The following is a 26,106-nucleotide window of genomic DNA, read 5'->3' on the forward strand; positions in this document are numbered from 1 at the left end:
TTCAGTGTTTCCATTTAAAAAGTGAAAGTTTTATACAGTGACATATTACAAAAATGCTTTTTTTTTTTAATGATTTGAGCCAATAAAAAAACACAATTTAAATACCTCATTCAATTAGGTCAAAAAGTTCTAACAGCTGGTTCTACTGGGTTAACTTGCTCTCTTAGTCCGATTCGAATTTAATGAAATTGAACACATTTTGCATGATATTCGTATTTATTGGAATTCAAATAAGAAAAAAAGCTCTAATTAAAGCAAAATATTTGTTGTGTATTTAGAGAAAATGGCATTTAAAAAGTTCATTTATTTCAGTGTTTCCATTTAAAAAGTGAAACTTTTATACAGTGACATGTTCCAAAAATGCATTTTTTTTAATGATTTGAGCCAATAAAAAAAACACAATTTAAATACCTCAATCAATTAGGTCAAAAAGTTCTAACAACTGGTTCTACTGGGTTAACTTGCTCTCTTAGTCTGATTGGAACTCATGAAATTGAACACATTTTGCATGATATTCATACTTATTGACATTCAAATAAGAAAAAAGCTCTAATTAAAGCAAAATATTTGTTGTATATCTAGAGAAAATGGCATTTAAAAAGTTCATTTATTTTAGTGTTTCCATTTAAAAAGTGCAACTTTTATACAGTGACATATTCCAAAAATGCATTTTTTTTAAATGATTTGCGCCAATAAAAAAACAAAACAATTTTATACCTCATTCAATTTGGTCAAAAAGTTCTAGCAACTGGTTCTACTGGGTTAACTTGGTCTCTTAGTCTGATTCGAATTTAGTAAAATTGAACACATTTTGCATGATATTCGTATTAATTGGAATTCAAAAAAGAAAAAAAGCTCTAATTAAAGCAAAATAATTGTTGTACTTCTCGAGAAAATGGATGGAAATGGCATTTAAAAAGTTAATTTATTTCAGTGTTTCCATTTAAAAAGTGAAACTTTTATACATTGATATATTCCAAAAAAATGCCTTTTTTTTTAAATGATTTGAGCCAATAAAAAACACAATTCTGTACCTCATTCAATTTGGTCAAAAAGTTCTAACAACTGGTTCTACTGGGTTAACTTGGTCTGATTGGAACTCGTGAAATTGAGCACATTTTGCATAATATTCGTATTTATTGGAATTCAAATAAGAAAAAAAGCTCTAATTAAAGCAAACTTATTGTTGTACTTCTCGAGAAAATGGATGGAAATGGCATTTAAAAAGTTCATTTATTTCAGTGTTTCCATTTAAAAAGTGAAACTTTAATACAGTGACATATTCCAAAAAAATCATTTTTTTAAATGATTTGAGCCAATAAAAAAAATGCAATTTTATACCTCATTCAATTAGGTCAAAAAGTTCCAACAACTGGTTCTACTGGGTTAACTTGGTCTGATTGGAACTCGTGAAATTGAGCACATTTTGCATAATATTCGTATTTATTGAAATTCAAATAAGAAAAAAAGCTCTAATTAAAGTAAAATATTTGTTGTACTTCTAGAGAAAATGGATGGAAATGGCATTTAAAAAGTTCATTTATTTCAGTGTTTCCATTTAAAAAGTGCAACTTTTATACAGTGACATATTCCAAAAATTCATTTTTTTAAATGATTTGAGCCAATACAAAAAAAGCAATTTTATACCTCATTCAATTACGGTAGGTCAAAAAGTTCCAACAACTGGTTCTACTGGGTTAACTTGGTCTGATTGGAACTCATGAAATTGAACACATTTTGCATGATATTCATACTTATTGACATTCAAATAAGAAAAAAGCTGCAATTAAAGCAAAATATTTGTTGTACTTCTAGAGAAAATGGATGGAAATGGCATTTAAAACGTTAATTTATTTCAGTGTTTCCATTTAAAAAGTGAAAGTTTAATACAGTGACATATTCCAAAAAAATGCATTTTTTTTTTAATGATTTGAGCCAATAAAAAACACAATTGTGTACCTCATTCAGTTTGGTCAAAAAGTTCTAACAACTGGTTCTACTGGGTTAACTTGGTCTGATTGGAACTCATGAAATTGAACACATTTTGCATGATATTCGCATTTATTGACATTAAAATAAAAAAAATGCTGCAATTAAAGTAAAATATTTGTTGCACTTGTAGAGAAAATGGATGGAAATGGCATTTAAAAATGTCATTTATTTCAGTGTTTCCATTTAAAAAGTGAAACTTTAATACAGTGACATATTCCAAAAAAATCATTTTTTTAAATGATTTGAGCCAATAAAAAAAAAGCAATTTTATACCTCATTCAATTAGGTCAAAAAGTTCTAACAACTGGTTCTACTGGGTTAACTTGGTCTGATTGGAACTCATGAAATTGAACACATTTTGCATGATATTCGTATTTATTGGAATTCAAATAAGAAAAAAAGCTCTAATTAAAGCAAAATAATTGTTGTACTTCTAGAGAAAATGGATGGAAATGGCATTTAAAAAGTTAATTTATTTCAGTGTTTCCATTTAAAAAGTGAAACTTTAATACAGTGACATATTGCAAAAATTTATTTTTTTAAATGATCTGAGCCAATAAAAAAAAAAGCAATTTTATACCTCATTTAATTAGGTCAAAAAGTTCCAACAATTGGTTCTACTGGGTTAACTTGGTCTCTTAGTCCGATTGGAACACATTTTGCATGATATTCATACTTATTGACATTCAAATTAAAAAAATGCTGCAAATTAAAGTAAAATATTTGTTGCACTTGTAGAGAAAATGGATGGAAATGGCATTTAAAAATGTCATTTATTTCAGTGTTTCCATTTAAAAGGTGAAACTTTTATACATTGACATATTACAAAAATGCATTTTTTTTTTAATGATTTGAGCTAATATAAAACACAATTTTATACCTCATTCAATTTGGTCAAAAAGTTCTAACAACTGGTTCTACTGGGTTAACTTGCTCTCTTAGTCTGATTGGAACTCATGAAATTGAACACATTTTGCATGATATTCGTATTTATTGAAATTCAAATAAGAAAAAAAGCTCTAATTAAAGCAAAAATATTTGCTGTACTTCTAGAGAAAATGGATGGAAATGGCATTTAAAAAGTTAATTTATTTCAGTGTTTCAATTTAAAAAGTGAAACTTTTATACATTGACATATTCCAAAAAATGCCTTTTTTTTAAATGATTTGAGCCAATAAAAAACACAATTCTGTACCTCATTCAATTTGGTCAAAAAGTTCTAACAACTGGTTTTACTGGGTTAACTTGGTCTCTTAGTCTGATTGGAACTCATGATTTTTTTTTTTTTTTTTTTTTATTTTTTTAATTTTTTTTTTAAGCTGGACAGGACACACACAAAAAAAAAAAAAAAAAAAAAAAAAAAAAAAAAAAAAAGAACTCATGAAATTGAACACATTTTGCATGATATTCATACTTATTTACATTCAAATAAGAAAAAAGCTCTAATTAAAGTAAAATATTTGTTGCACTTCTCGAGAAAATGGATGGAAATTGCATTTAAAAAGTTAATTTATTTCAGTGTTTCCATTTAAAAAGTGAAACTTTTATACATTGACATATTCCAAAAAAATGCATTTTTTTTAAATGATTTGAGCCAATAAAAAACACAATTCTGTACCTCATTCAATTTGGTCAAAAAGTTCTAACAACTGGTTCTACTGGGTTAACTTGGTCTGATTGGAACTTGTGAAATTGAGCACATTTTGCATAATATTCGTATTTATTGAAATTCAAATAAGAAAACAATCTCTAATTAAAGCAAAAATATTTGCTGTACTTCTAGAGAAAATGGATGGAAATGGCATTTAAAAAGTTCATTTATTTCAGTGTTTCCATTTAAAAAGTGAAACTTTTATACATTGACATATTCCAAAAAATGCCTTTTTTTTAATGATTTGAGCCAATAAAAAACACAATTCTGTACCTCATTCAATTTGGTCAAAAAGTTCTAACAACTGGTTCTACTGGGTTAACTTGGTCTGATTGGAACTCATGAAATTGAACACATTTTGCATGATATTTGTATTTATTGAAATTCAAATAAGAAAAAAGCTCTAATTAAAGCAAAATAATTGTTGTACTTCTCGAGAAAATGGATGGAAATGGCATTTAAAAAGTTCATTTATTTCAGTGTTTCCATTTAAAAAGTGAAACTTTTATACATTGACATATTCCAAAAAATGCATTTTTTTAAAAATGATTTGAGCCAATAAAAACCACAATTCTGTACCTCATTCAATTTGGTGAAAAAGTTCTAACAACTGGTTCTACTGGGTTAACTTGCTCTCTTAGTCTGATTGGAACTCATGAAATTGAACACATTTTGCATGATATTCGTATTTATTGAAATTCAAATAAGAAAAAAATCTCTAATTAAAGCAAAAATATTTGCTGTACTTCTAAAGGAAATGGATGGAAATGGCATTTAAAAAGTTCATTTATTTCAGTGTTTCCATTTAAAAAGTGAAACTTTAATACAGTGACATATTCCAAAAAAACAATTTTTTTAAATGATTTGAGCCAATAAAAAAAATGCAATTTTATACCTCATTCAATTTGGTCAAAAAGTTCCAACAACTGGTTCTACTGGGTTAACTTGGTCTGATTGGAACTCATGAAATTGAGCACATTTTGCATGATATAGCGTATTTATTGGAATTCAAATAAGAAAAAAGCTCTAATTAAAGCAAAAATATTTGCTGTACTTCTACAGAAAATGGATGGAAATGGCATTTAAAAAGTTAATTTATTTCAGTGTTTCCATTTAAAAAGTGAAACTTTAATACAGTGACATATTCCAAAAAAATCATTTTTTTAAATGATTTGAGCCAATAAAAAAAAATGCAATTTTATACCTCATTCAATTAGGTCAAAAAGTTCCAACAACTGGTTCTACTGGGTTAACTTGGTCTGATTGGAACTCATGAAATTGAGCACATTTTGCATGATATTTGTATTTATTGGAATTCAAATAAGAAAAAAGCTCTAATTAAAGCAAAATATTTGTTGTATATCTAGAGAAAATGGCATTTAAAAAGTTCATTTATTTCAGTGTTTCCATTTAAAAAGTGAAACTTTTATACAGTGACATGTTCCAAAAATGCATTTTTTTTAAATGATTTGAGACAATAAAAAAAAAACAATTTTATACCTCATTCAATTTGGTCAAAAAGTTCTAACAACTGGTTCTACTGGGTTAACTTGGTCTGATTGGAACTCATGAAATTGAGCACATTTTGCATGATATTCGTATTTATTGGAATTCAAATAAGAAAAAAAGCTCTAATTAAAGCAAAATAGTTGTTGTACTTCTCGAGAAAATGGATGGAAATGGCATTTAAAAAGTTAATTTATTTCAGTGTTTCCATTTAAAAAGTGAAACTTTAATACAGTGACATATTCCAAAAAAATCATTTTTTAAAATGATTTGAGCCAATAAAAAACACAATTTTATACCTCATTCAATTAGGTCAAAAAGTTCCAACAGCTGGTTCTACTGGGTTAACTTGGTCTCTTAGTCCGATTGGAACTCATGAAATTGAACAAATTTTGCATGATATTCGTATTTATTGGAATTCAAATAAGAAAAAAGCTCTAATTAAAGCAAAATATTTGTTGTATATCTAGAGAAAATGGCATTTAAAAAGTTCATTTATTTCAGTGTGTCCATTTAAAAAGTGAAACTTTTATACAGTGACATGTTCCAAAAATGCATTTTTTTTAATGATTTGAGACAATAAAAAAAAAACAATTTTATACCACTTACAATTTGGTCAAAAAGTTCTAACAACTGGTTCTACTGGGTTAACTTGCTCTCTTAGTCCGATTCGAATTTAATGAAATTGAACACATTTTGCATGATATTCGTATTTATTGGAATTCAAATAAGAAAAAAAGCTCTAATTAAAGCAAACTTATTGTTGTACTTCTAGAGAAAATGGATGGAAATGGCATTTAAAAAGTTATTTTATTTCAGTGTTTACATTTAAAAAGTGAAACTTTTATACAGTGACATAATAAAAAAAATAATAATAATAGATTGTATTTGTAAAAAGCACTTTACATTGAGTAAACAACCTCAAAGTGCTACAGTGTATAAACAAAATAAAATAAAAAATAAATAAAAAATAAAAACTAGAGCAGCCATATAGCTAAAACTAGTGTGCATATATCTAAAAAAAAAAAAAAAAGGCTTTTTTTTAATTTTATTTAAAAAGAAGGGTTTTTAAGCCTTTTTTAAAAGCATCCACAGTCTGTGGTGCCCTCAGGTGGTCAGGGAGAGCGCTCCACAGACTGGGAGCGGCGGAGCAGAAAGCCCGGTCTATATATTCCAATAATGCTTTTTTTTTAATGATTTGGTCCAATAAAAAACAAAATGTTATACCTCATTCAATTTGGTCAAAAAGTTATAAAAACTGGTTCTACTGGGTTAACTTGCTCTCTTTGTCTGATTGGAACTCATGAACTTGAACACATTTTTCATGATATTAGTACTTATTGAAATTCAAATAAGAAAAAAGCTCTAATTAAAGTAAAATATTTGTTGCACTTCTAGAGAAAATGGATGGAAATGGCATTTAAAAAGTTCTTTTATTTCAGTGTTTCCATTTAAAAAGTGAAACTTTTATACAGTGACATAATAATAATAATAATAATAATAATAATAATAATAATAATAATAGATTTTATTTGTAAAAAGCACTTTACATTGAGTAAACAACCTCAAAGTGCTATAGTGCATAAAAAATAATAAAATAAAAAATAAATAAAAATAAAAACTAGAACAGCCAAATAGCTAAAACTAGTATGCATACATCTAAAAAAAAAGGCTTTTTTTTTTTATTTTTTAAAGAAGGGTTTTTAAGCCTTTTTTAAAAGCATCCACAGTCTGTGGTACCCTCAGGTGGTCAGGGAGAGCGCTCCACAGACTGGGAGTGGCGGAGCAGAAAGCCCGGTCTATATATTCCAATAATGCTTTTTTTTTTTTGATTTGGTCTAATAAAAAACAAAATGTTATACCTCATTCAATTTGGTCAAAAAGTTATAACAACTGGTTCTACTGGGTTAACTTGCTCTCTTCGTCTGATTGGAACTCATGAAATGTAACACATTTTGCATGATATTAATACTTATTGAAATTCAAATAAGAAAAAAGCTGCAATTAAAGTAAAATATTTGTTGCGCTTCTAGAGAAAATGGATGGAAATGGCATTTAAAAAGTTATTTTATTTCAGTGTTTCCATTTAAAAAGTGAAACTTTTATACAGTGACATAATAAAAATAATAATAATAATAGATTGTATTTGTAAAAAGCACTTTACATTGAGTAAACAACCTCAAAGTGCTACAGTGTATACAAAAAAATAAAAATAAAAAATAAATAAAAATAAAAACTAGAGCAGCCATATAGCTAAAACTAGTATGCATATATCTAAAAAAAAAAAAGGCTTTTTTTTTTTTTTTTTTTTTTTTTTTTAAAGAAGGGTTTTTAAGCCTTTTTTAAAAGCATCCACAGTCTGTGGTGCCCTCAGGTGGTCAGGGAGAGCGCTCCACAGACTGGGAGCGGCGGAGCAGAAAGCCCGGTCTATATATTCCAATAATGCTTTTTTTTTTTTGATTTGGTCTAATAAAAAACAAAATGTTATACCTCATTCAATTTGGTCAAAAAGTTATAAAAACTGGTTCTACTGGGTTAACTTGCTCTCTTAGTCTGATTGGAACTCATGAAATTTAACACATTTCGCATGATATTCATACTTATTGACATTCAAATAAGAAAAAAGCTGCAATTAAAGTAAAATATTTGTTGCACTTCTAGAGAAAATGGATGGAAATGGCATTTAAAAAGTTCTTTTATTTCAGTGTTTACATTTAAAAAGTGAAACTTTTATACAGTGACATAATAAAAATAATAATAATAATAGATTGTATTTGTAAAAAGCACTTTACATTGAGTAAACAACCTCAAAGTGCTACAGTGTATACAAAAAAATAAAAAATAAAAATAAATAAAAATAAAAACTAGAGCAGCCATATAGCTAAAACTAGTATGCATATATCTAAAAAAAAAAAAAAAAAGGCTTTTTTAAAAAAATAAACATTTTTAAGCCTTTTTTAAAAGCATCCACGGTCTGTGGTGCCCTCAGGTGGTCAGGGAGAGCGCTCCACAGACTGGGAGCGGCGGAGCAGAAAGCCCGGTCTATATATTCCAATAATGCTTTTTTTTTTAATGATTTGGTCCAATAAAAAACAAAATGTTATACCTCATTCAATTTGGTCAAAAAGGTATAACAACTGGTTCTACTGGGTTAACTTGCTCTCATAGTCTGATTGGAACTCATAAAATTTAACACATTTCGCATGATATTAATACTTATTGAAATTCAAATAAGAAAAAAGCTGCAATTAAAGTAAAATATTTGTTGCACTTCTAGAGAAAATGGATGGAAATGGCATTTAAAAAGTTCTTTTATTTCAGTGTTTACATTTAAAAAGTGAAACTTTTATACAGTGACATAATAAAAATAATAATAATAATAGATTGTATTTGTAAAAAGCACTTTACATTGAGTAAACAACCTCAAAGTGCTACAGTGTATACAAAAAAATAAAAAATAAAAATAAATAAAAATAAAAACTAGAGCAGCCATATAGCTAAAACTAGTATGCATATATCTAAAAAAAAAAAAAAAAAAGGCTTTTTTTAAAAAATAAACATTTTTAAGCCTTTTTTAAAAGCATCCACGGTCTGTGGTGCCCTCAGGTGGTCAGGGAGAGCGCTCCACAGACTGGGAGCGGCGGAGCAGAAAGCCCGGTCTATATATTCCAATAATGCTTTTTTTTTTAATGATTTGGTCCAATAAAAAACAAAATGTTATACCTCATTCAATTTGGTCAAAAAGGTATAACAACTGGTTCTACTGGGTTAACTTGCTCTCATAGTCTGATTGGAACTCATAAAATTTAACACATTTCGCATGATATTAATACTTATTGAAATTCAAATAAGAAAAAAGCTGCAATTAAAGTAAAATATTTGTTGCACTTCTAGAGAAAATGGATGGAAATGGCATTTAAAAAGTTCTTTTATTTCAGTGTTTCCATTTAAAAAGTGAAACTTTTATACAGTGACATAATAACAATAATAATAATAATAATAATAATAATAATAATAATAATAATAATAATAATAATAATAATAATAATAATAGATTTTATTTGTAAAAAGCCCTTTACATTGAGTAAACAACCTCAAAGTGCTACAGTGTATACAAAAAAATAAAATAAAAAATAAATAAAAATAAAAACTAGAGCAGACATATAGCTAAAACTAGTATGCATATATCTAAAAAAAAAAAGAGGCTTTTTTTAAAAAAAAAGAAAGAAGGGTTTTTAAGCCTTTTTTAAAAGCATCCACAGTCTGTGGTGCCCTCAGGTGGTCAGGGAGAGCGCTCCACAGACTGGGATGATAATAATAATAATAATGCTTTTTTTTTCTTTGATTTGGTCCAATAAAAAACAAAATCTTATACCTCATTCAATTTGGTCAAAAAGTTATAACAACTGGTTCTACTGGGTTAACTTGCTCTCTTAGTCTGATTCGAACTCATGAAATGTAACACATTTCGCATGATATTCATACTAATTAAAGCAAAATAGTTGTTGTACTTCTAGAGTTTCGACATGCCTCGATCCTTCCTGGTGAAGAACAAGAGAAGTGTGTCCTTTAATGTGCATAGATCGTATGAAGACGACAAAGGCGAGTTTATGTTTTATTTCATTAAATTGTGATGAGAAGCTGTTTGTTTTGAACTTGTCAATGACGCCGTTATTGTTTAGGATCTGAAGGCGTCTTTCCAGCCTCTTCTTCGGACAGGCCTCAGACCGAAGGCCGGCAATCTCCAACAGTCCCCCAGCCTTTAGAAAAACAGGAGCTGGAATGTCCCTTATCTGTGCGCCCGGAGCCCACCGGACCCCCCGTGGCTCCCTCACAGCCGTACTATTTAACAGGTGAGCCGCAAGTGCAAACATTACACTTCCCAGCGGGCTTAACCATAGAACTACAAATAGAAAACAGTTTTTTTTTCTCTTCGTCCGTGCTCCTCAGAACCTAAGGTGGGAGAATTCGGTCCTTACTATAAACCGGCGTATTCCTGGGAGCAGGTTCCGACTTCCTATCAGTTGGGTTTCAACCCGGCGGTGCTGCAGCACGCCACCAGTTTGTACAACACCCACGTCAGCCGGAGCCCGCAGAACCAGCAGCCCCTGGACTGCAGCACACACTACTCCCCCAGATCCGACACTTACCACTGCATCACCTGTGACAAGGTGGGCTCTTCTCCGGCAAAATCACATCCCCCCCAAAAAATCCATCTGATACGGAGAAAGCATTGGGTCTGACTGCAAAAAGTCAGTGTTCAAAAACAAAAAATACAAAAATGAGGGGTATTTTATTTGAAATAAGCCAAATTGTCTGCCAATAGAACAGGAACATTTGGCTTGTCAAGACTTTCCAAAACAAGTAAAATTAGCTAACCTCTGAGGCAGGCCTAAACCTGACCGCAGACCAGAAAAGGTTTTTGCTGCATTGATGTTTCGCCCCTTAGCCCCCATAGCCCCCTTAGCCCTTTCACGCAAACCGGGAAGGCGCCATCATTCTATCCAGAAACATAGATTACTGTTTGAGTCACACTTGACTAACTACACCAGAGTAAGGAGGAGTCACACTGCGAAAAGTCAGTGTTCAAAAACAAGAAAAAAATATATAAAAATTAGGGGTATTTTACTTGAAATTATCTGCCCATAGAACAAGAAAATTTGGCTTGTCAAGACTCTCCAAAACAAGTAAAATTAGCTAACCTCAATGAACCCAAAACTACCTTTTTAATTACAGCAAGGTGGTCTTGCCGCTGGGCCTTAGGCCTGTGGCACCTTCCACCGGTGCCTGTGGTGGACTGTGCATGGCAGGGACGTCCTCTTCCCTGAGGCAGGCCTAAACCTGACCGCAGACCAGAAAAGGTTTTTGCTGCATTGATGTTTCGCCCCTTAGCCCCCGTAACCCCCTTAGCCCTTTCACGCAACCCGGGAAGGCGCCATCATTCTATCCAGAAACATAGATTACTGTTTGAGTCACACTTGACTAACTACACCAGAGTAAGGAGGAGTCACACTGCGAAAAGTCAGTGTTCAAAAACAAGAAAAAAAAATATAAAAATTATGAGTATTTTATTTGAACTAAGCAAAATTATCTGCCAATAGAACAAGAAAATGTGGCTTGTCAAGACTTTTAAAAACAAGTAAAATTAGCTAACCTCAATTAACCCAAAAATACCTTAACATAAGTATATTCTCACTAATAACAAGTGCACTTTTCTTGGTAGGAAAAAAAAGAGACATTTTTTCTCAATATGTTGAAAAATATTCTTAAATGAAGTAAACGCCAGTGCCATTATCTTGACATAATGATATGCGCTCGGCATTACATTTCTTGAAACCAGCAAACTTATACTAAAAACTAGTTTATTGTTCTTAATGGAAAGGTAACAAGGCAACCGCTTGTTTCTCTCGGGGTCTCCTAGCCGCTCAGGCAAATTATATTGTCTAAAAATGCCTTTTTCCATGGATAACATCAATTAATAATAATAATAATAATAATAGATTGTATTTGTAAAAAGCACTTTACATTGAGTAAACAACCTCAAAGTGCTACAGTGTATAAAAAATAATAACAAAATAAAATAAAACAAGTAAAATTAGCTAACCTCAATGAACCCAAAACTACCTTTTTAATTACAGCAAGGTGGTCTTGCCGCTGGGCCTTAGGCCTGTGGCCCCTTCCACCAGTGCCTGTGGTGGACTGTGCATGGCAGGGACGTCCTCCTCCCTGAGGCAGGCCTAAACCTGACCGCAGACCAGAAAAGGTTTTTGCTGCATTGATGTTTCGCCCCTTAGCCCCGTAGCCCCCTTAGCCCTTTCACGCAAACCCAGGAAGGCGCCATCATTCTATCCAGAAACATAGATTACTGTTTGAGTCACACTTGACTAACTACACCAGAGTAAGGAGGAGTCACACTGCAAAAAGTCAGTGTTCAAAAACAAGAAAAAAAAATATAAAAATGAGGGGTATTTTATTTGAACTAAGCTAAAGTATCTGCCAATAGAACAAGAAAATGTGGCTTGTCAAGACTTTCCAAAACAAGTAAAATTAGCTAACCTCAATGAACCCAAAAATACCTTAAAATAAGTATATTCTCACTAATAACAAGTGCACTTTTCTTGGTAGGAAAAAAAAGAGACCTTTTTTCTCAATATGTTGAAAAATATTCTTAAATGAAGTAAATGCTAGTGCCATTATCTTGACATAATGATATGCGCTCGGCATTACATTTCTTGAAACCAGAAAACTTATACAAAAAACAAATTTATTGTTCTTAATGGAAAGGTAACAAGGCAACCGCTTGTTACTCTCGGGGTCTCCTAGACGCTCAGGCAAATCATATTGTCTAAAAATGCATTTTTCTATGGATAACATCAATTAATAATAATAATAATAATATATTTTATTTGTAAAAAGCACTTTACATTGAGTAAACAACCTCAAAGTGCACAGTGTATGAAAAATAATAACAAAATAAAATAAAACAAGTAAAATTAGCTAACCTCAATGAACCCAAAAGTACCTTTTTCATTACAGCAAGGTGGTCTTGCCGCTGGGCCTTAGGCCTGTGGCACCTTCCACCGGTGCCTGTGGTGGACTGTGCATGGCAGGGACGTCCTCTTCCCTGAGGCAGGCCTAAACCTGACCGCAGACCAGAAAAGGTTTTGCCGCAGGGTCTTCAGCTGGGGACCACCTCTCATTGATGTTTCGCCCCTTAGCCCCGTAGCCCCCTTAACCCTTTCACGCAAACCGGGAAGGCGCCATCATTCTATCCAGAAACATAGATTACTGTTCGAGTCACACTTGACTAACTACACCAGAGCAAGGAGGAGTCACACTGCAAAACGTCAGTGTTCAAAAACAAGAAAAAAATATATAAAAATTATGAGTATTTTATTTGAACTAAACTAAATTATCTGCCAATAGAACAAGAAAATGTGGCTCGTCAAGACTTTCCAAAACAAGTAAAATTAGCTAACCTCAATGAACCCAAAAATACCTTAAAATAAGTATATTCTCACTAATAACAAGTGCAATTTTCTTGGTAGGAAAAAAAGAGACATTTTTTCTCAATATGTTTTGAAAATATTCTTAAATGAAGTGAACGCCAGTGCCATTATCTTGACATAATGATATGCACTCGGCATTACATTTCTTGAAACCAGCAAACTTATACTAAAAAACTAATTTATTGTTCTTAATGGAAAGGCAACAAGGCAACATCTTGTTACTCTCGGGGTCTCAGGCAAATCATATTATCTAAAAATGCATTTTTCCATGGATAACATCAATTAATAATAATAATAATAATAGATTTTATTTGTAAAAAGCACTTTACATTGAGTAAACAACCTCAAAGTGCTACAGTGTATAAAAAATAATAACAAAACAAAATAAAATAAAAAAGATAATAAAATAAAAAATAAAAAATAAATAGCCAAATAGCTAAAACTAGTATGCATATATCTAAAAAAATGCTTTTTTTAAAAAAGAAGGGTTAGTGCAATTAGTGCGCATATATACAGCCCGGCCCCCGGCCAAAATTGTTTTAATTGTAATTTTGAGGAATTTATCTGAATGTGTATGAACTATTTCTGTTCAAAATTGTTAGAAATGTCAAATGTTTAAATATTAACTGTCAGTTTACTGTACTGTGCTGTGCCAACTGTACTACTATATGAGTACATATTTTCTATTGTTTCATTGAAAATAAAACAGCAAAGTCCATTTGGCTGTCATCTGTTTTAATTATGAGACACAATTGTGTCAAATAACTTAAAATAATAATAATAATAATAATAATAGATTTTATTTGTAAAAAGCACTTTACATTGAGTAAACTAAACAACCTCAAAGTGCTACAGTGTATAAACAAAAAAAAAATAAAAAAAATAAAATAAAAAAAACTAGAACAGCCAAATGTTTTCTTTTTTTTAAGACATTTTTACTTTGAAAAAGTAGTTTTATACTTGTGAATGTTGATGACACAGCTTTGCAACACTTGATATTCTAGTTTCAAGCATGTTTTACTCAATATAGGTCATAACATCTCAGCAACAAGCTGTAATATCTTACTGAGATCATTTAAAACACTTAAAACAAGTAAAACACTCTAACATAAAATCTGCTTAGTGAGAAGAATGATCTTATCAGACAGAAAATAAGCAAATATCACCCTTATTTGACATATTTCATCTTACTTAGATTTCACTTTTTGCAGTGCACTGACAGTTTATGCTTTTCATTTTTACACTGGCCTAGAGTTGTTGACATATCAACTGTGCTTCAGGTGTTCTCAACGTCTCACGGCCTGGAGGTCCACGTCAGAAGGTCCCACAGTGGGATGAGACCTTTTGGCTGCAACATCTGCAGAAAAACCTTTGGCCATGCCGTCAGTCTGGAGCAGCACATGAACGTCCACTACCAGGTACAGTATGTTGTTCAGTGTCAATCAATCAATGTTTATTTATATAGCCCTAAATCCAGAGGTGGGTAGTAAGGCGCTACATTTACTCCGTTACATCTACTTGAGTAACTTTTGGGATGAATTGTACTTCTAAGAGTAGTTTTAATGCAACATACTTTTACTTTTACTTGAGTATATTTATAGAGAAGAAACGCTACTTTTACTCCGCTACTTTTATCTACATTCAGCTCGCTACTCGCTACTAATTTTTATCAATCTGTTAATGCACGCTTTGTTTGTTTTGGTCCGTCAGACAGACCTTCATAGTGCCTGCGTTTCAACAAATACAGTCACTGGTGACGTTCACTCCGTTCCACCAATCAGATGCAGTCACTGGTGACGTTGGACCAATCAAACAGAGCCAGGCGGTCACATGACCTGACTTAAACAAGTAGAAAAACGTATTCGGGTGTTACCATTTAGTGGTCAATTGTACGGAATATGTACTGTACTGTGCAATCTACTAATAAAAGTTCCAATCAATCAATCAAAAGTGTGAAGGAAAAAAGACCCTTTTTTATTTCAACCGTACACCCCGTCAAAAGCCTAAAGACTGACTGCACAGTTCCTGTCTTCACAATAAAAGTGCCGCTCCATCGCGCCTGCGCTTTCAAAATAAGAGTCTCCGAAAGCCAGCGCAAACAAGCTAGAAAGCTACGGAGTTTGCCGCCAATGTATTTCTTGTAAAGTGTATAAAAACGAATATGGAAGCTGGACAAATAAGATGCCAAAAACCAACAACTTTCATGTGGTATTAGACAGAAAGGAGGAACTTTTTTTCTCCTCCATTTGAAAACGAGGACGTTATCGGCACTACTGTCTGATTACAATCAATACAAGTCATCAGAATCAGGTAATACACCAACTTATATTCTTGTCTTCATGAAAGAAAGGAATCTATATGTGTTAAACATGCATGTATATTCATTAAAACACCTTTAACATGTAAACAAAAACGGCAAAATAAATACATATAAATTATATACTGTATATATCAATGTATGTATATATATATATATATATATATATATATATATATATATATATGTCTTAATAAGGTTATCCAAAAAATAGTGCTCGATACCGTAGTAGAGCGCAATATATGTATGTGTGGGAAAAGAAATCACAAGACTATTTCATCTCTACAGGCCTGTTTCATGAGGGGGGGTTCCCTCAATCATCAGGAGATTTTAAATGGGAGCATTCACATACCATGGTTTATATAGGGCACAGAGTGGGTGGGTACAGGCTGGCGTAGGGGCGTGGTGATTGGCTCATGTGTTACCTGGGAGGTGTTTCCGTCTGTGGCGGCATGCTGTTACAATTTCGCTGCGCTTGTTGAGGGATGACAGGTCTGGACGGTAAATAATGCAACCTATGCTTGAAAGAGAAACTGTACTCTTACTTGAGTACAATTTCTGGCTACTCTACCCACCTCTGCCTAAATCACAAGTGTCAACAACAACAACGACATCCTCGGTTCAGAGCCCACATCAGGGCAAGGAAAAACTCAACCCAGTGGGATGTCAATATGAATGACTATGAGAAACCTTGGAGAGGGGAGACCGGATGCAATTTGTTTTGACTTATTCTGCTAATGATGACGTCTTCTGCATTTGTCCAGGAGAAAAGTTTTGAGTGCAAGATGTGTGGGAAATCCTTCAAGCGCTCCTCCACGCTCTCCACGCACCTCCTCATCCACTCCGACACCAGGCCTTACCCTTGCCAGTTCTGCGGCAAGAGGTTCCACCAGAAGTCCGACATGAAGAAACACACCTACATCCACACCGGTATGACGGCTGTACTTTGTTGGCATCCATATTTGATGTTGATATCATGAAAAACACATGTTTGGACACACCTTCTCATTCAATACGTTTTCTTTATTTTCATGACTATTTACATTGTAGATTGTCACATCAAAACTATGAATGAACACATGTGGAACATATATTTTAGTTTCTTCAAAATAGCCGCCCTTTGCTCTGATTACTGCTTTGCACACTCTTGGCATTCTCTCCATGAGCTTCAAGAGGTAGTCACCTGAAATGGTTTTCACTTCACAGGTGTCATAGTTTTGATGCCTTCAGCATACTTGCCAACCTTGAGACCTCCGATTTCGGGAGGTGGGGGGTGGGGGGGCGTGGTCGGGGTGGGGCGGGGTCGTGGTTGGGGGCGGGGCTAAGAGGGGAGGAGTATATTTACAGCTAGAATTCACCAAGTCAAGTATTTCATATATATATATATATATATATATATATATATATATATATATATATATATATATATATATATATATATATATATAAATAAGAAATACTTGACTTTCAGTGAATTCTAGCTATATATATATTTTTTATTATATATATATATATATATATATATATATATATATATGTATATATATATATATATATATATATATATATATATATATATATATATATATATATATATATATATAAATAAAATAAATACTTGAATTTCAGTGTTCATTTATTTACACGTATACACACACATAACACTCATCTACTCATTGTTGAGTTAAGGGTTGAATTGTCCATCCTTGTTCTATTATCTGTCACTATTTTTCTAACCATGCTGAACACCCTTTCGCAGGTACCCAGAAAGGTTTCGAGTACCACCAAAAAAAATGAATCTCTGAAGACAGTATAAAAATCTGTGTTAAAGATGTACAAATACTGTTTGTATAATAAGCATGTTATTTTTTTTTACAAATGAGGGTTAAGAGTTCAGTACTAAAAAAAAAAAAGAAAAGAATGTGGCTTAAGTACAGTTTTTTAATTGAGCTGCTGCATTTTTTGGTTGGGTTGTTTATTTATTTTGAGTAACTTCTATACATTTCTAAAAGGGGAGGAATGTAATAGAGTGATCTATGTTTGTCTGTTGCCATCTCCTGGTGAATGTTGGCTATAGCGTACTGGGGGTTACTTTTTGGTCGGCCAACGATTTACGTGGTGTTGCGCACCTGACGTCACTCAGGTCCGCATGGAGCTGGAGGGGGGCGTGGCTTCCAGCTCCGCCTGAATTTCGGGAGATTTTCGGGAGACAATTTGTCCCGGGAGGTATTCGGGAGAGGCGCTGAATTTCGGGAGTCTCCCGGAAAATACTTCAAAAAGTGTAAAATATAGCTAAAATGTGTGCTGTCAAATAATACATTTTTCAATCAGATTATTCACAGATTTGCATTTTAATTAATCATGATTAATGGCAGTAAATTACTTGCTTGCATAATTTAAATTAAATTCAAAAAATACTTCAAAAAGAGTGAAATATAGCTAAAAATTGTGCTGTCGAATAATACATTTTTCAATCAGATTAATCACACTTTTGCATTTTAATTAATCATGATTAATGGCAGTAAATTACTTGCCTGCATAATTTAAATTCACTTCAAAAAATACTTCAAAAAGAGGGAAATATAGCTGCAAATTGTGCTGTCAAATAATACATTTTTCAATCAGATTAATCACACTTTTGCATTTTAATTAATCATGATTAATGGCTGTAAATTACTTGCTTGCATAATTTAAATTCACTTAAAAAAAAACTTCAAAAAGTGTAAAATATAGCTAAAACTTGTGCTGTCAAATAATAAAATTTTCAATCAGATTAATCACACTTTTGCATTTTAATTAATCATGATTAATGGCAGTAAATTACTTGCCTGCATAATTTAAATTCGCTTAAAAAAAATGCTGTATTTTTTCGGAGTATAAGCCGCACCGGGGTATAAGTCGCACCTGCCCAAAATGCATAATAAAAAAGGAAAAAAACATATATAAGTCGCACTGGAGCCCGGCCAAACTATGAAAAAAACTGCGACTTATAGTCCGAAAAATACGGTACTTCAAAAAGTGTAAAATATAGCTAAAAATTGTGCTGTTGAATAATACATTTTTCAATCAGATTAATCACACCTTTGCATTTTAATTAATCATGATTAATGGCAGTAAATTACTTGCTTGCATAATTTAAATTCACTTCAAAAAATACTTAAAAAAGAGTGAAATATAGATAAAATGTGTGCTGTCAAATAATACATTTTTCAATCAGAATAATCAAAGATTTGCATTTTAATTAATTATGATTAATGGCAGTAAATTACTTGCCTGCATAATTTAAATTCACTTTAAAAAATACTTCAAAAAGTGTAAAATATAGCTAAAACTTGTGCTGTCTAATAATAAAATTTTCAATCAGATTAATCACACTTTTGCATTTAAATTAATCATGATTAATGGCAGTAAATTACTTGCTTGCATAATTTAAATTAACTTCAAAAAATACTTCAAAAAGAGTGAAATATAGCTACAAATTGTGCTGTCGAATAATACATTTTTCAATCAGATTAATCACACTTTTGCATTTTAATTAGTCATGATTAATGGCTGTAAATTACTTGCTTGCATAATTTAAATTCACTTCAAAAAATACTTCAAAAATAGTGAAATATAGCTAAAATGTGTGCTGTAAAATAATAAATTTTTCAATCAGATTAATCACACCTTTGCATTTTAATTAATCATGATTAATGGCAGTAAATTACTTGCTTGCATAATTTCAATTAACTTCAAAAAATACTTCAAAAAGAGTGAAATATAGCTAAAATGTGTGCTGTCAAATAATACATTTTTCAATCAGATTAATCACACTTTTGCATTTTAATTAATCATGATTAATGGCTGTAAATTACTTGTTTGCATAATTTAAATTAACTTAAAAAAATACTTCAAAAAGAGTGAAATATAGCTAAAAATTGTGGTGTCGAATAATACATTTTTCAATCAGATTAATCACATCTTTGCATTTTAATTAATCATGATTAATGGCAGTAAATTACTTGTTTGCATAATTTAAATTCACTTAAAAAAAATACTTAAAAAAGAGTGAAATATAGCTAAAACTTGTGCTGTCAAATAATACATTTTTCAATCAGATTAATCACACTTTTGCATTTTAATTAATCATCATTAATGGCAGTAAATTACTTGCCTGCATAATTTAAATTCACTTCAAAAAATACTTCAAAAAGAGTGAAATATAGCTCAAATGTGTGCTGTCAAATAATACATTTTTCAATCAGATTAATCACACTTTTGCATTTTAATTAATCATGATTAATGGCTGTAAATTACTTGCTTGCATAATTTAAATTAACTTCAAAAAATACTTCAAAAAGAGTGAAATATAGCTAAAAATTGTGCTGTCGAATAATACATTTTTCAATCAGATTAATCACAGATTTGCATTTTAATTAATCATGATTAATGGCAGTAAATTACTTGCCTGCATAATTTAAATACGCTTAAAAAAAAAATTCAAAAAGAGTGAAATATAGCTAAAATGTGTGCTGTCAAATAATACATTTTTCAATCAGATTAATCACACTTTTGCATTTTAATTAATCATGATTAATGGCAGTAAATTACTTGCTTGCATAATTTCAATTAACTTCAAAAAGTACTTCAAAAAGAGTGAAATATAGCTAAAAATTGTGCTGTCGAATAATAAATTTTTCAATCAGATTAATTACACTTTTGCATTTTAATTAATCATGATTAATGGCTGTAAATTACTTGCTTGCATGATTTAAATTTGCTTTAAAAAATACTTCAAAAAGTGTAAAATATAGCTAAAACTTGTGCTGTCAAACAATACATTTTTCAATCAGATTAATCACACTTTTGCATTTTAATTAATCATGATTAATGGCAGTAAATTACTTGCTTGCATAATTTCAATTAACTTCAAAAAGTACTTCAAAAAGAGTGAAATATAGCTAAAAATTGTGCTGTCGAATAATAAATTTTTCAATCAGATTAATTACACTTTTGCATTTTAATTAATCATGATTAATGGCTGTAAATTACTTGCTTGCATGATTTAAATTTGCTTTAAAAAATACTTCAAAAAGTGTCAAATATAGCTAAAACTTGTGCTGTCAAATAATACATTTTTCAATCAGATTAATCACACTTTTGCATTTTAATTAATCATGATTAATGGCAGTAAATTACTTGCCTGCATAATTTAAATTCGCTTAAAAAAATACCGTATTTTTCGGAGTATAAGCCGCAACGGAGTATAAGTCGCACCTGCCCAAAATGCATAGTAAAAAAGGAAAAAAACATATATAAGTCGCACTATGAAAAAAACTGCGACTTATAGTCCAAAAAATACGGTACTTCAAAAAGTGTAAAATATAGCTAAAACTTGTGCTGTCAAATAATACATTTTTCAATCAGATTAATCACACTTTTGCATTTTAATTAATCATGATTAATGGCTGTAAATTACTTGCTTGCATAATTTAAATTCACTTCAAAAAATACTTCAAAAAGAGTGAAATATAGCTAAAAATTGTGCTGTCGAATAATACATTTTTCAATCAGATTAATCACACTTTTGCATTTTAATTAATCATGATTAATGGCAGTAAATTACTTGCCTGCATAATTTAAATTAACTTCAAAAAATACTTCAAAAAGAGTGAAATATAGCTAAAAATGTGTGCTGTCAAATAATAAATTTTTCAATCAGATTAATCACACTTTTGCATTTTAATTAATGCAAAGACTCATTTGAGTAACAGGTAGAACAATTATGCTTGCATAATTTAAATTTGCTTAAAAAAACACCGTATTTTTTGGAGTATAAGCCGCACTGGAGTATAAGTCGCACCCGCCCAAAATGCATAATAAAAAAGGAAAAAAACATATATAAGTCGCACTGGAGCCCGGCCAAACTATGAAAAAAACTGCGACTTATAGTCCTAAAAATAGTAATTGTGATGAGCCATTCCACCACGTCTTTGCCATTTGTTTCATGTAACGTTTTTCAGCCAACTTTATTGCATTTTTGACAATTACTAAGTTGACCAAAGACTCATTTGAGTAACAGGTAGAACAATTATGCTGCATAATTTAAATTAACTTAAAAAAATACTTCAAAAAGAGTGAAATATAGCTACAAATTGTGCTGTCAAATAATAAAAATTTTCAATCAGATTAATCACACTTTTGCATTTTAATTAATCATGATTAATGGCTGTAAATTACTTGCTTGCATAATTTAAATTCACTTCAAAAAATACTTAAAAAAGAGTGAAATATAGCTAAAATGTGTGCTGTCAAACAATACATTTTTCAATCAGATTAATCACACTTTTGCATTTTAATTAATCATGATTAATGGCAGTAAATTACTTGCCTGCATAATTTAAATTTGCTTAAAAAAATACTTCAAAAAGTGTAAAATATAGCTAAAACTTGTGCTGTCGAATAATACATTTTTCAATCAGATTAATCACAGATTTGCATTTTAATTAATCATGATTAATGGCAGTAAATTACTTGCCTGCATAATTTAAATTCACTTCAAAAAATACTTAAAAAAGAGTGAAATATTGCTAAAAATTGTGCTGTCGAATAATACATTTTTTAATCAGATTATTCACACTTTTGCATTTGAATTAATCATGATTAATCACGGGTTATTGCCGTTGCTTACTTATTAATCTTTTAAATTAACTTAAAAAAACAACAATATTTGAACATACGTGCAATTGTATTGTCAGAATGTCATCCAGTAACATTTACATATTTTTTTCTATTTATGTGCTTAAAACCCGGTAACAGTTTTAGCTAAAGACCTGTCGGGATGTACAGTACAGGCCATTCAATGTGTGTTCTTTATTTTCATGACTATTTACATTGTAAATTGTCACATCAAAACTATGAATGAACACATGTGGAGTTATGTACTTAACAGAAAAAGGTGAAATTACTGAAAACATGTTTTATATTCTAGTTTCTTCAAAATAGCCACCCTTTGCTCTGATTACTGTTTTGCACACTCCACGAGCTTCAAGCACACCTGTGAAGTGGAAACCACCTCTTGAAGCTCATCCAGAGAATGCCAAGAGTGTGCAAAGCAGTAATCAGAGCAAAAGATGGCTATTTTGAAGAAAAATTGGCCATCGGTCAGAGTCTCTTCACTCATTGACCTGATCACAGACCGTATAACAACCTAGACTTAGACTTTATTCATCCACAAGGTAAACTATTCCACACAGTAGCTCAGTTACAAAGGATGGAAAGGGTAAGGATGGAAAGGATAATGCAGGTATAAAGTAGACAAAAAAATGTACCATAGTAGCAATATAAAATATAACATATATGTGATATTTACATATTATATATGCAGTATATTATATATACTGATATATTATATAATATAATATTTGTATATACTATATACAATATATAACAAATCCCAATTACCATGTACAAACCCCGTTTCCATATGAGTTGGGAAATTGTGTTAGATGTAAATATAAATGGAATACAATGATTTGCAAATCCTTTTCAACCCATATTCAGTTGAATGCACTACAAAGACAACATATTTGATGTTCAAACTCATAAACTTTATTTTATTTTTTGCAAATAATAATTAACTTAGAATTTCATGGCTGCAACACGTGCCAAAGTAGTTGGGAAAGGGCATGTTCACCACTGTGTTACATGGCCTTTCCTTTTAACAACACTCAGTAAAGGTTTGGGAACTGAGGAGACACATTTTTGAAGCTTCTCAGGTGGAATTCTTTCCCATTCTTGCTTGATGTACAGCTTAAGTTGTTCAACAGTCCGGGGGTCTCCGTTGTGCTATTTTAGGCTTCATAATGCGCCACACATTTTCAATGGGAGACAGGTCTGGACTACAGGCAGGCCAGTCTAGTACCCGCACTCTTTTACTATGAAGCCACGTTGATGTAACACGTGGCTTGGCATTGTCTTGCTGAAATAAGCAGGGGCGTCCATGGTAACGTTGCTTGGATGGCAACATATGTTGCTCCAAAACCTGTATGTACCTTTCAGCATTAATGGCGCCTTCACAGATGTGTAAGTTACCCATACATTGGGCACTAATACACCCCCATACCATCACACATGCTGCCTTTTCAACTTTGCGCCTATAACAATCCGGATGGTTCTTTTCCTCTTTGGTCCGGAGGACACGACGTCCACAGTTTCCAAAAACAATTGGAAATGTGGACCCGTCAGACCACAGAACACTTTTCCACTTTGTATCAGTCCATCTTAGATGAGCTCAGGCCCAGCGAAGCCGACGGCGTTTCTGGGTGTTGTTGATAAACGGTTTTCGCCTTGCATAGGAGAGTTTTAACTTGCACTTACAGATGTAGCGACCAACTGTAGTTACTGACAGTGGGTTTCTGAAGTGTTCCTGAGCCTATGTGGTGATATCCTTTACACACGGATGTCGCTTGTTGATGCAGTACAGCCTGAGGGATCGAAGGTCACGGGCTTAGCTGCTTACGTGCAGTGATTTCTCCAGATTCTCTGAACCCTTTGATGATATTACGGCGCGTAGATGGTGAAATCCCTAAATTCCTTGCAATAGCTGGTTGAGAAAGGTTTTTCTTAAACTGTTCAACAATTTGCGCACGCATTTGTCGACAAAGTGGTGACCCTCGCCCCGTCCTTGTTTGCGAACGACTGAGCATTTCATGGAATCTACTTTTATACCCAATCATGGCACCCACCTGTTCCCAATTAGCCTGCACACCTGTGGGATGTTCCAAATAAGTGTTTGATGAGCATTCCTCAACTTTCTCAGTCTTTTTTGCTACCTTTCCCAACTTCTTTGTCACGTGTTGCTGGCATCAAATTCGAAAGTTAATGATTATTTGCAAAAAAAAAAAAAAATGTTTATGAGTTTGAACATCAAATATGTTGTCTTTGTAGCATATTCAATTGAATATGGGTTGAAAATGATTTGCAAATCATTGTATTCCGTTTATATTTACATCTAACACAATTTCCCAACTCATATGGAAACGGGGTTTGTACAATATTACAGTATATGTAACAGCTGCAGCAGAAAATATACATTATAATAATATATGATATATGAGATGGGTAGGTTGTGAGTTCAAACCCCGGCCGAGTCATACCAAAGTCTATAAAAATGGGACCCCTGCTTGGCACTCAGCATCAAGGGTTGGAATTGGGGGTTAAATCACCAAAAATGATTCCTTCATTATTTGTGATGAATCCAAATGACACGAGTTAGTAACAATGCAAACATCTTCTCCATGGTGGAGTTTGCAGTGACGAAAACCTGATTGATTTGTGTAAAGCTGCTCCTTCTTACAAATCACCCAAGATTTCACCTTCCTGGCAGGTGAGAAACCCCACAAGTGTCAAGTGTGTGGCAAAGCCTTCAGCCAGAGCTCCAACCTGATCACCCACAGCAGGAAACACACGGGCTTCAAACCCTTCGGATGTGACGTCTGCTCCAAAGGCTTCCAGCGCAAGGTGGACCTCCGCAGGCACCACGAGAGCCAACATGTCATGAAGTGACGCCTCCACCGCACACATCACATCACCTTTTTCTCCACCATGACAAGAAGAAACCTGTCTGATGTACAGTCCTGGTCAAAAGTGTACATACACGTGTAAAGAACATCATGTCATGGCTGTCTTGACTTTACAATCAGTTCTATTTTTTTGTGATGTAGTGATTGGAGCACATACTTGTTGCTCACTAAAAACATTCATGAAGTTTGATTCTTTTATGAATTTATTATGGCTCTACTGAAAATGTGCTGGGTCAAAAGTATACATACAGCAAGTTTGGCAAGTTTGGCAAGTTTCACTGCAATAAGGCGCTTTTGGTAGCCATCCACAAGCTTCTGCTTGGATTTTTGACCACTCCTCTTGACAAAATTGGTGCAGTTCAGCTAAATGTGTTGGTTTTCTGACATGGACTTGTTTCTTCAGCATTGTCCACATGTTTAAGTCAAGACTTTGGGAAGGCCATTCTAAAACCTTCATTCTAGCCTGATTTAGCCATTCCTTTACCACTTTTGACGTGTGTTTGGCGGTCATTGTCCTGTTGGAACACCCAACTGCGCCCAACTGATGATTTTAGCTTGTCCTGAAGAATTTGGAGCTAATCCTCCTTTTTCATTGTCCCATTTACTCTCTGTAAAGCAGCAGTTCCATTGGCAGCAAAACAGGCCCAGAGCATAATACTACCACCACCATGCTTGACGGTAGGGATGGTGTTCCTGGGATTAAAGGCCTTGTTTCTTCAGCATTGTCCAGTCAGGACTTTGGAAAGGCCATTCTAAAACCTTAATTCGAGCCTGATTTAGCCATTCCTTTACCACTTTTGACGTGTGTTTGGGGGTCATTGTCCTGTTGGAACACCCAACTGCGCCCAAGACCCAACCTCCGGGCTGATGATTTTAGCTTGTCCTGAAGAATTTGGAGGTAATCCTCCTTTTTCATTGTCACATTTAAAGCTTTAGTTACATTGGCAGCAAAACAGGCCCAGAGCATAATACTACCACCACCATGCTTGACGGTAGGTGTGGTGTTTCTGGGATTAAAGGCCTCACCTTAGTTTGGCTGCAGTGGAACAACCCATTCTATGCTCC

At 32.5% G+C, this 26,106-nt stretch overlaps 1 protein-coding gene across 1 annotated transcript in view; it reads left to right on the plus strand.

Annotated features, from left to right (window-relative positions):
• gfi1b (growth factor independent 1B transcription repressor) overlaps positions 1–25,094 on the plus strand; it is a 25,276-nt gene extending 182 nt beyond the window's left edge. The window contains exons 2-7 of the mRNA XM_072915481.1: positions 9,652–9,746; positions 9,815–10,002; positions 10,100–10,320; positions 14,439–14,576; positions 16,240–16,405; positions 24,846–25,094. Of these exons, the coding sequence (XP_072771582.1) occupies positions 9,676–9,746; positions 9,815–10,002; positions 10,100–10,320; positions 14,439–14,576; positions 16,240–16,405; positions 24,846–25,024 (963 nt within the window). The 5' untranslated portion in view covers positions 9,652–9,675 and the 3' untranslated portion in view covers positions 25,025–25,094. The remainder of the gene's footprint in view (positions 1–9,651; positions 9,747–9,814; positions 10,003–10,099; positions 10,321–14,438; positions 14,577–16,239; positions 16,406–24,845) is intronic.
• The last annotated feature ends 1,012 nt before the right edge of the window (positions 25,095–26,106 follow it).

Source organism: Nerophis lumbriciformis, linkage group LG20, assembly GCF_033978685.3.
Source record: "Nerophis lumbriciformis linkage group LG20, RoL_Nlum_v2.1, whole genome shotgun sequence".
NCBI lineage: Eukaryota > Metazoa > Chordata > Actinopteri > Syngnathiformes > Syngnathidae > Nerophis > Nerophis lumbriciformis.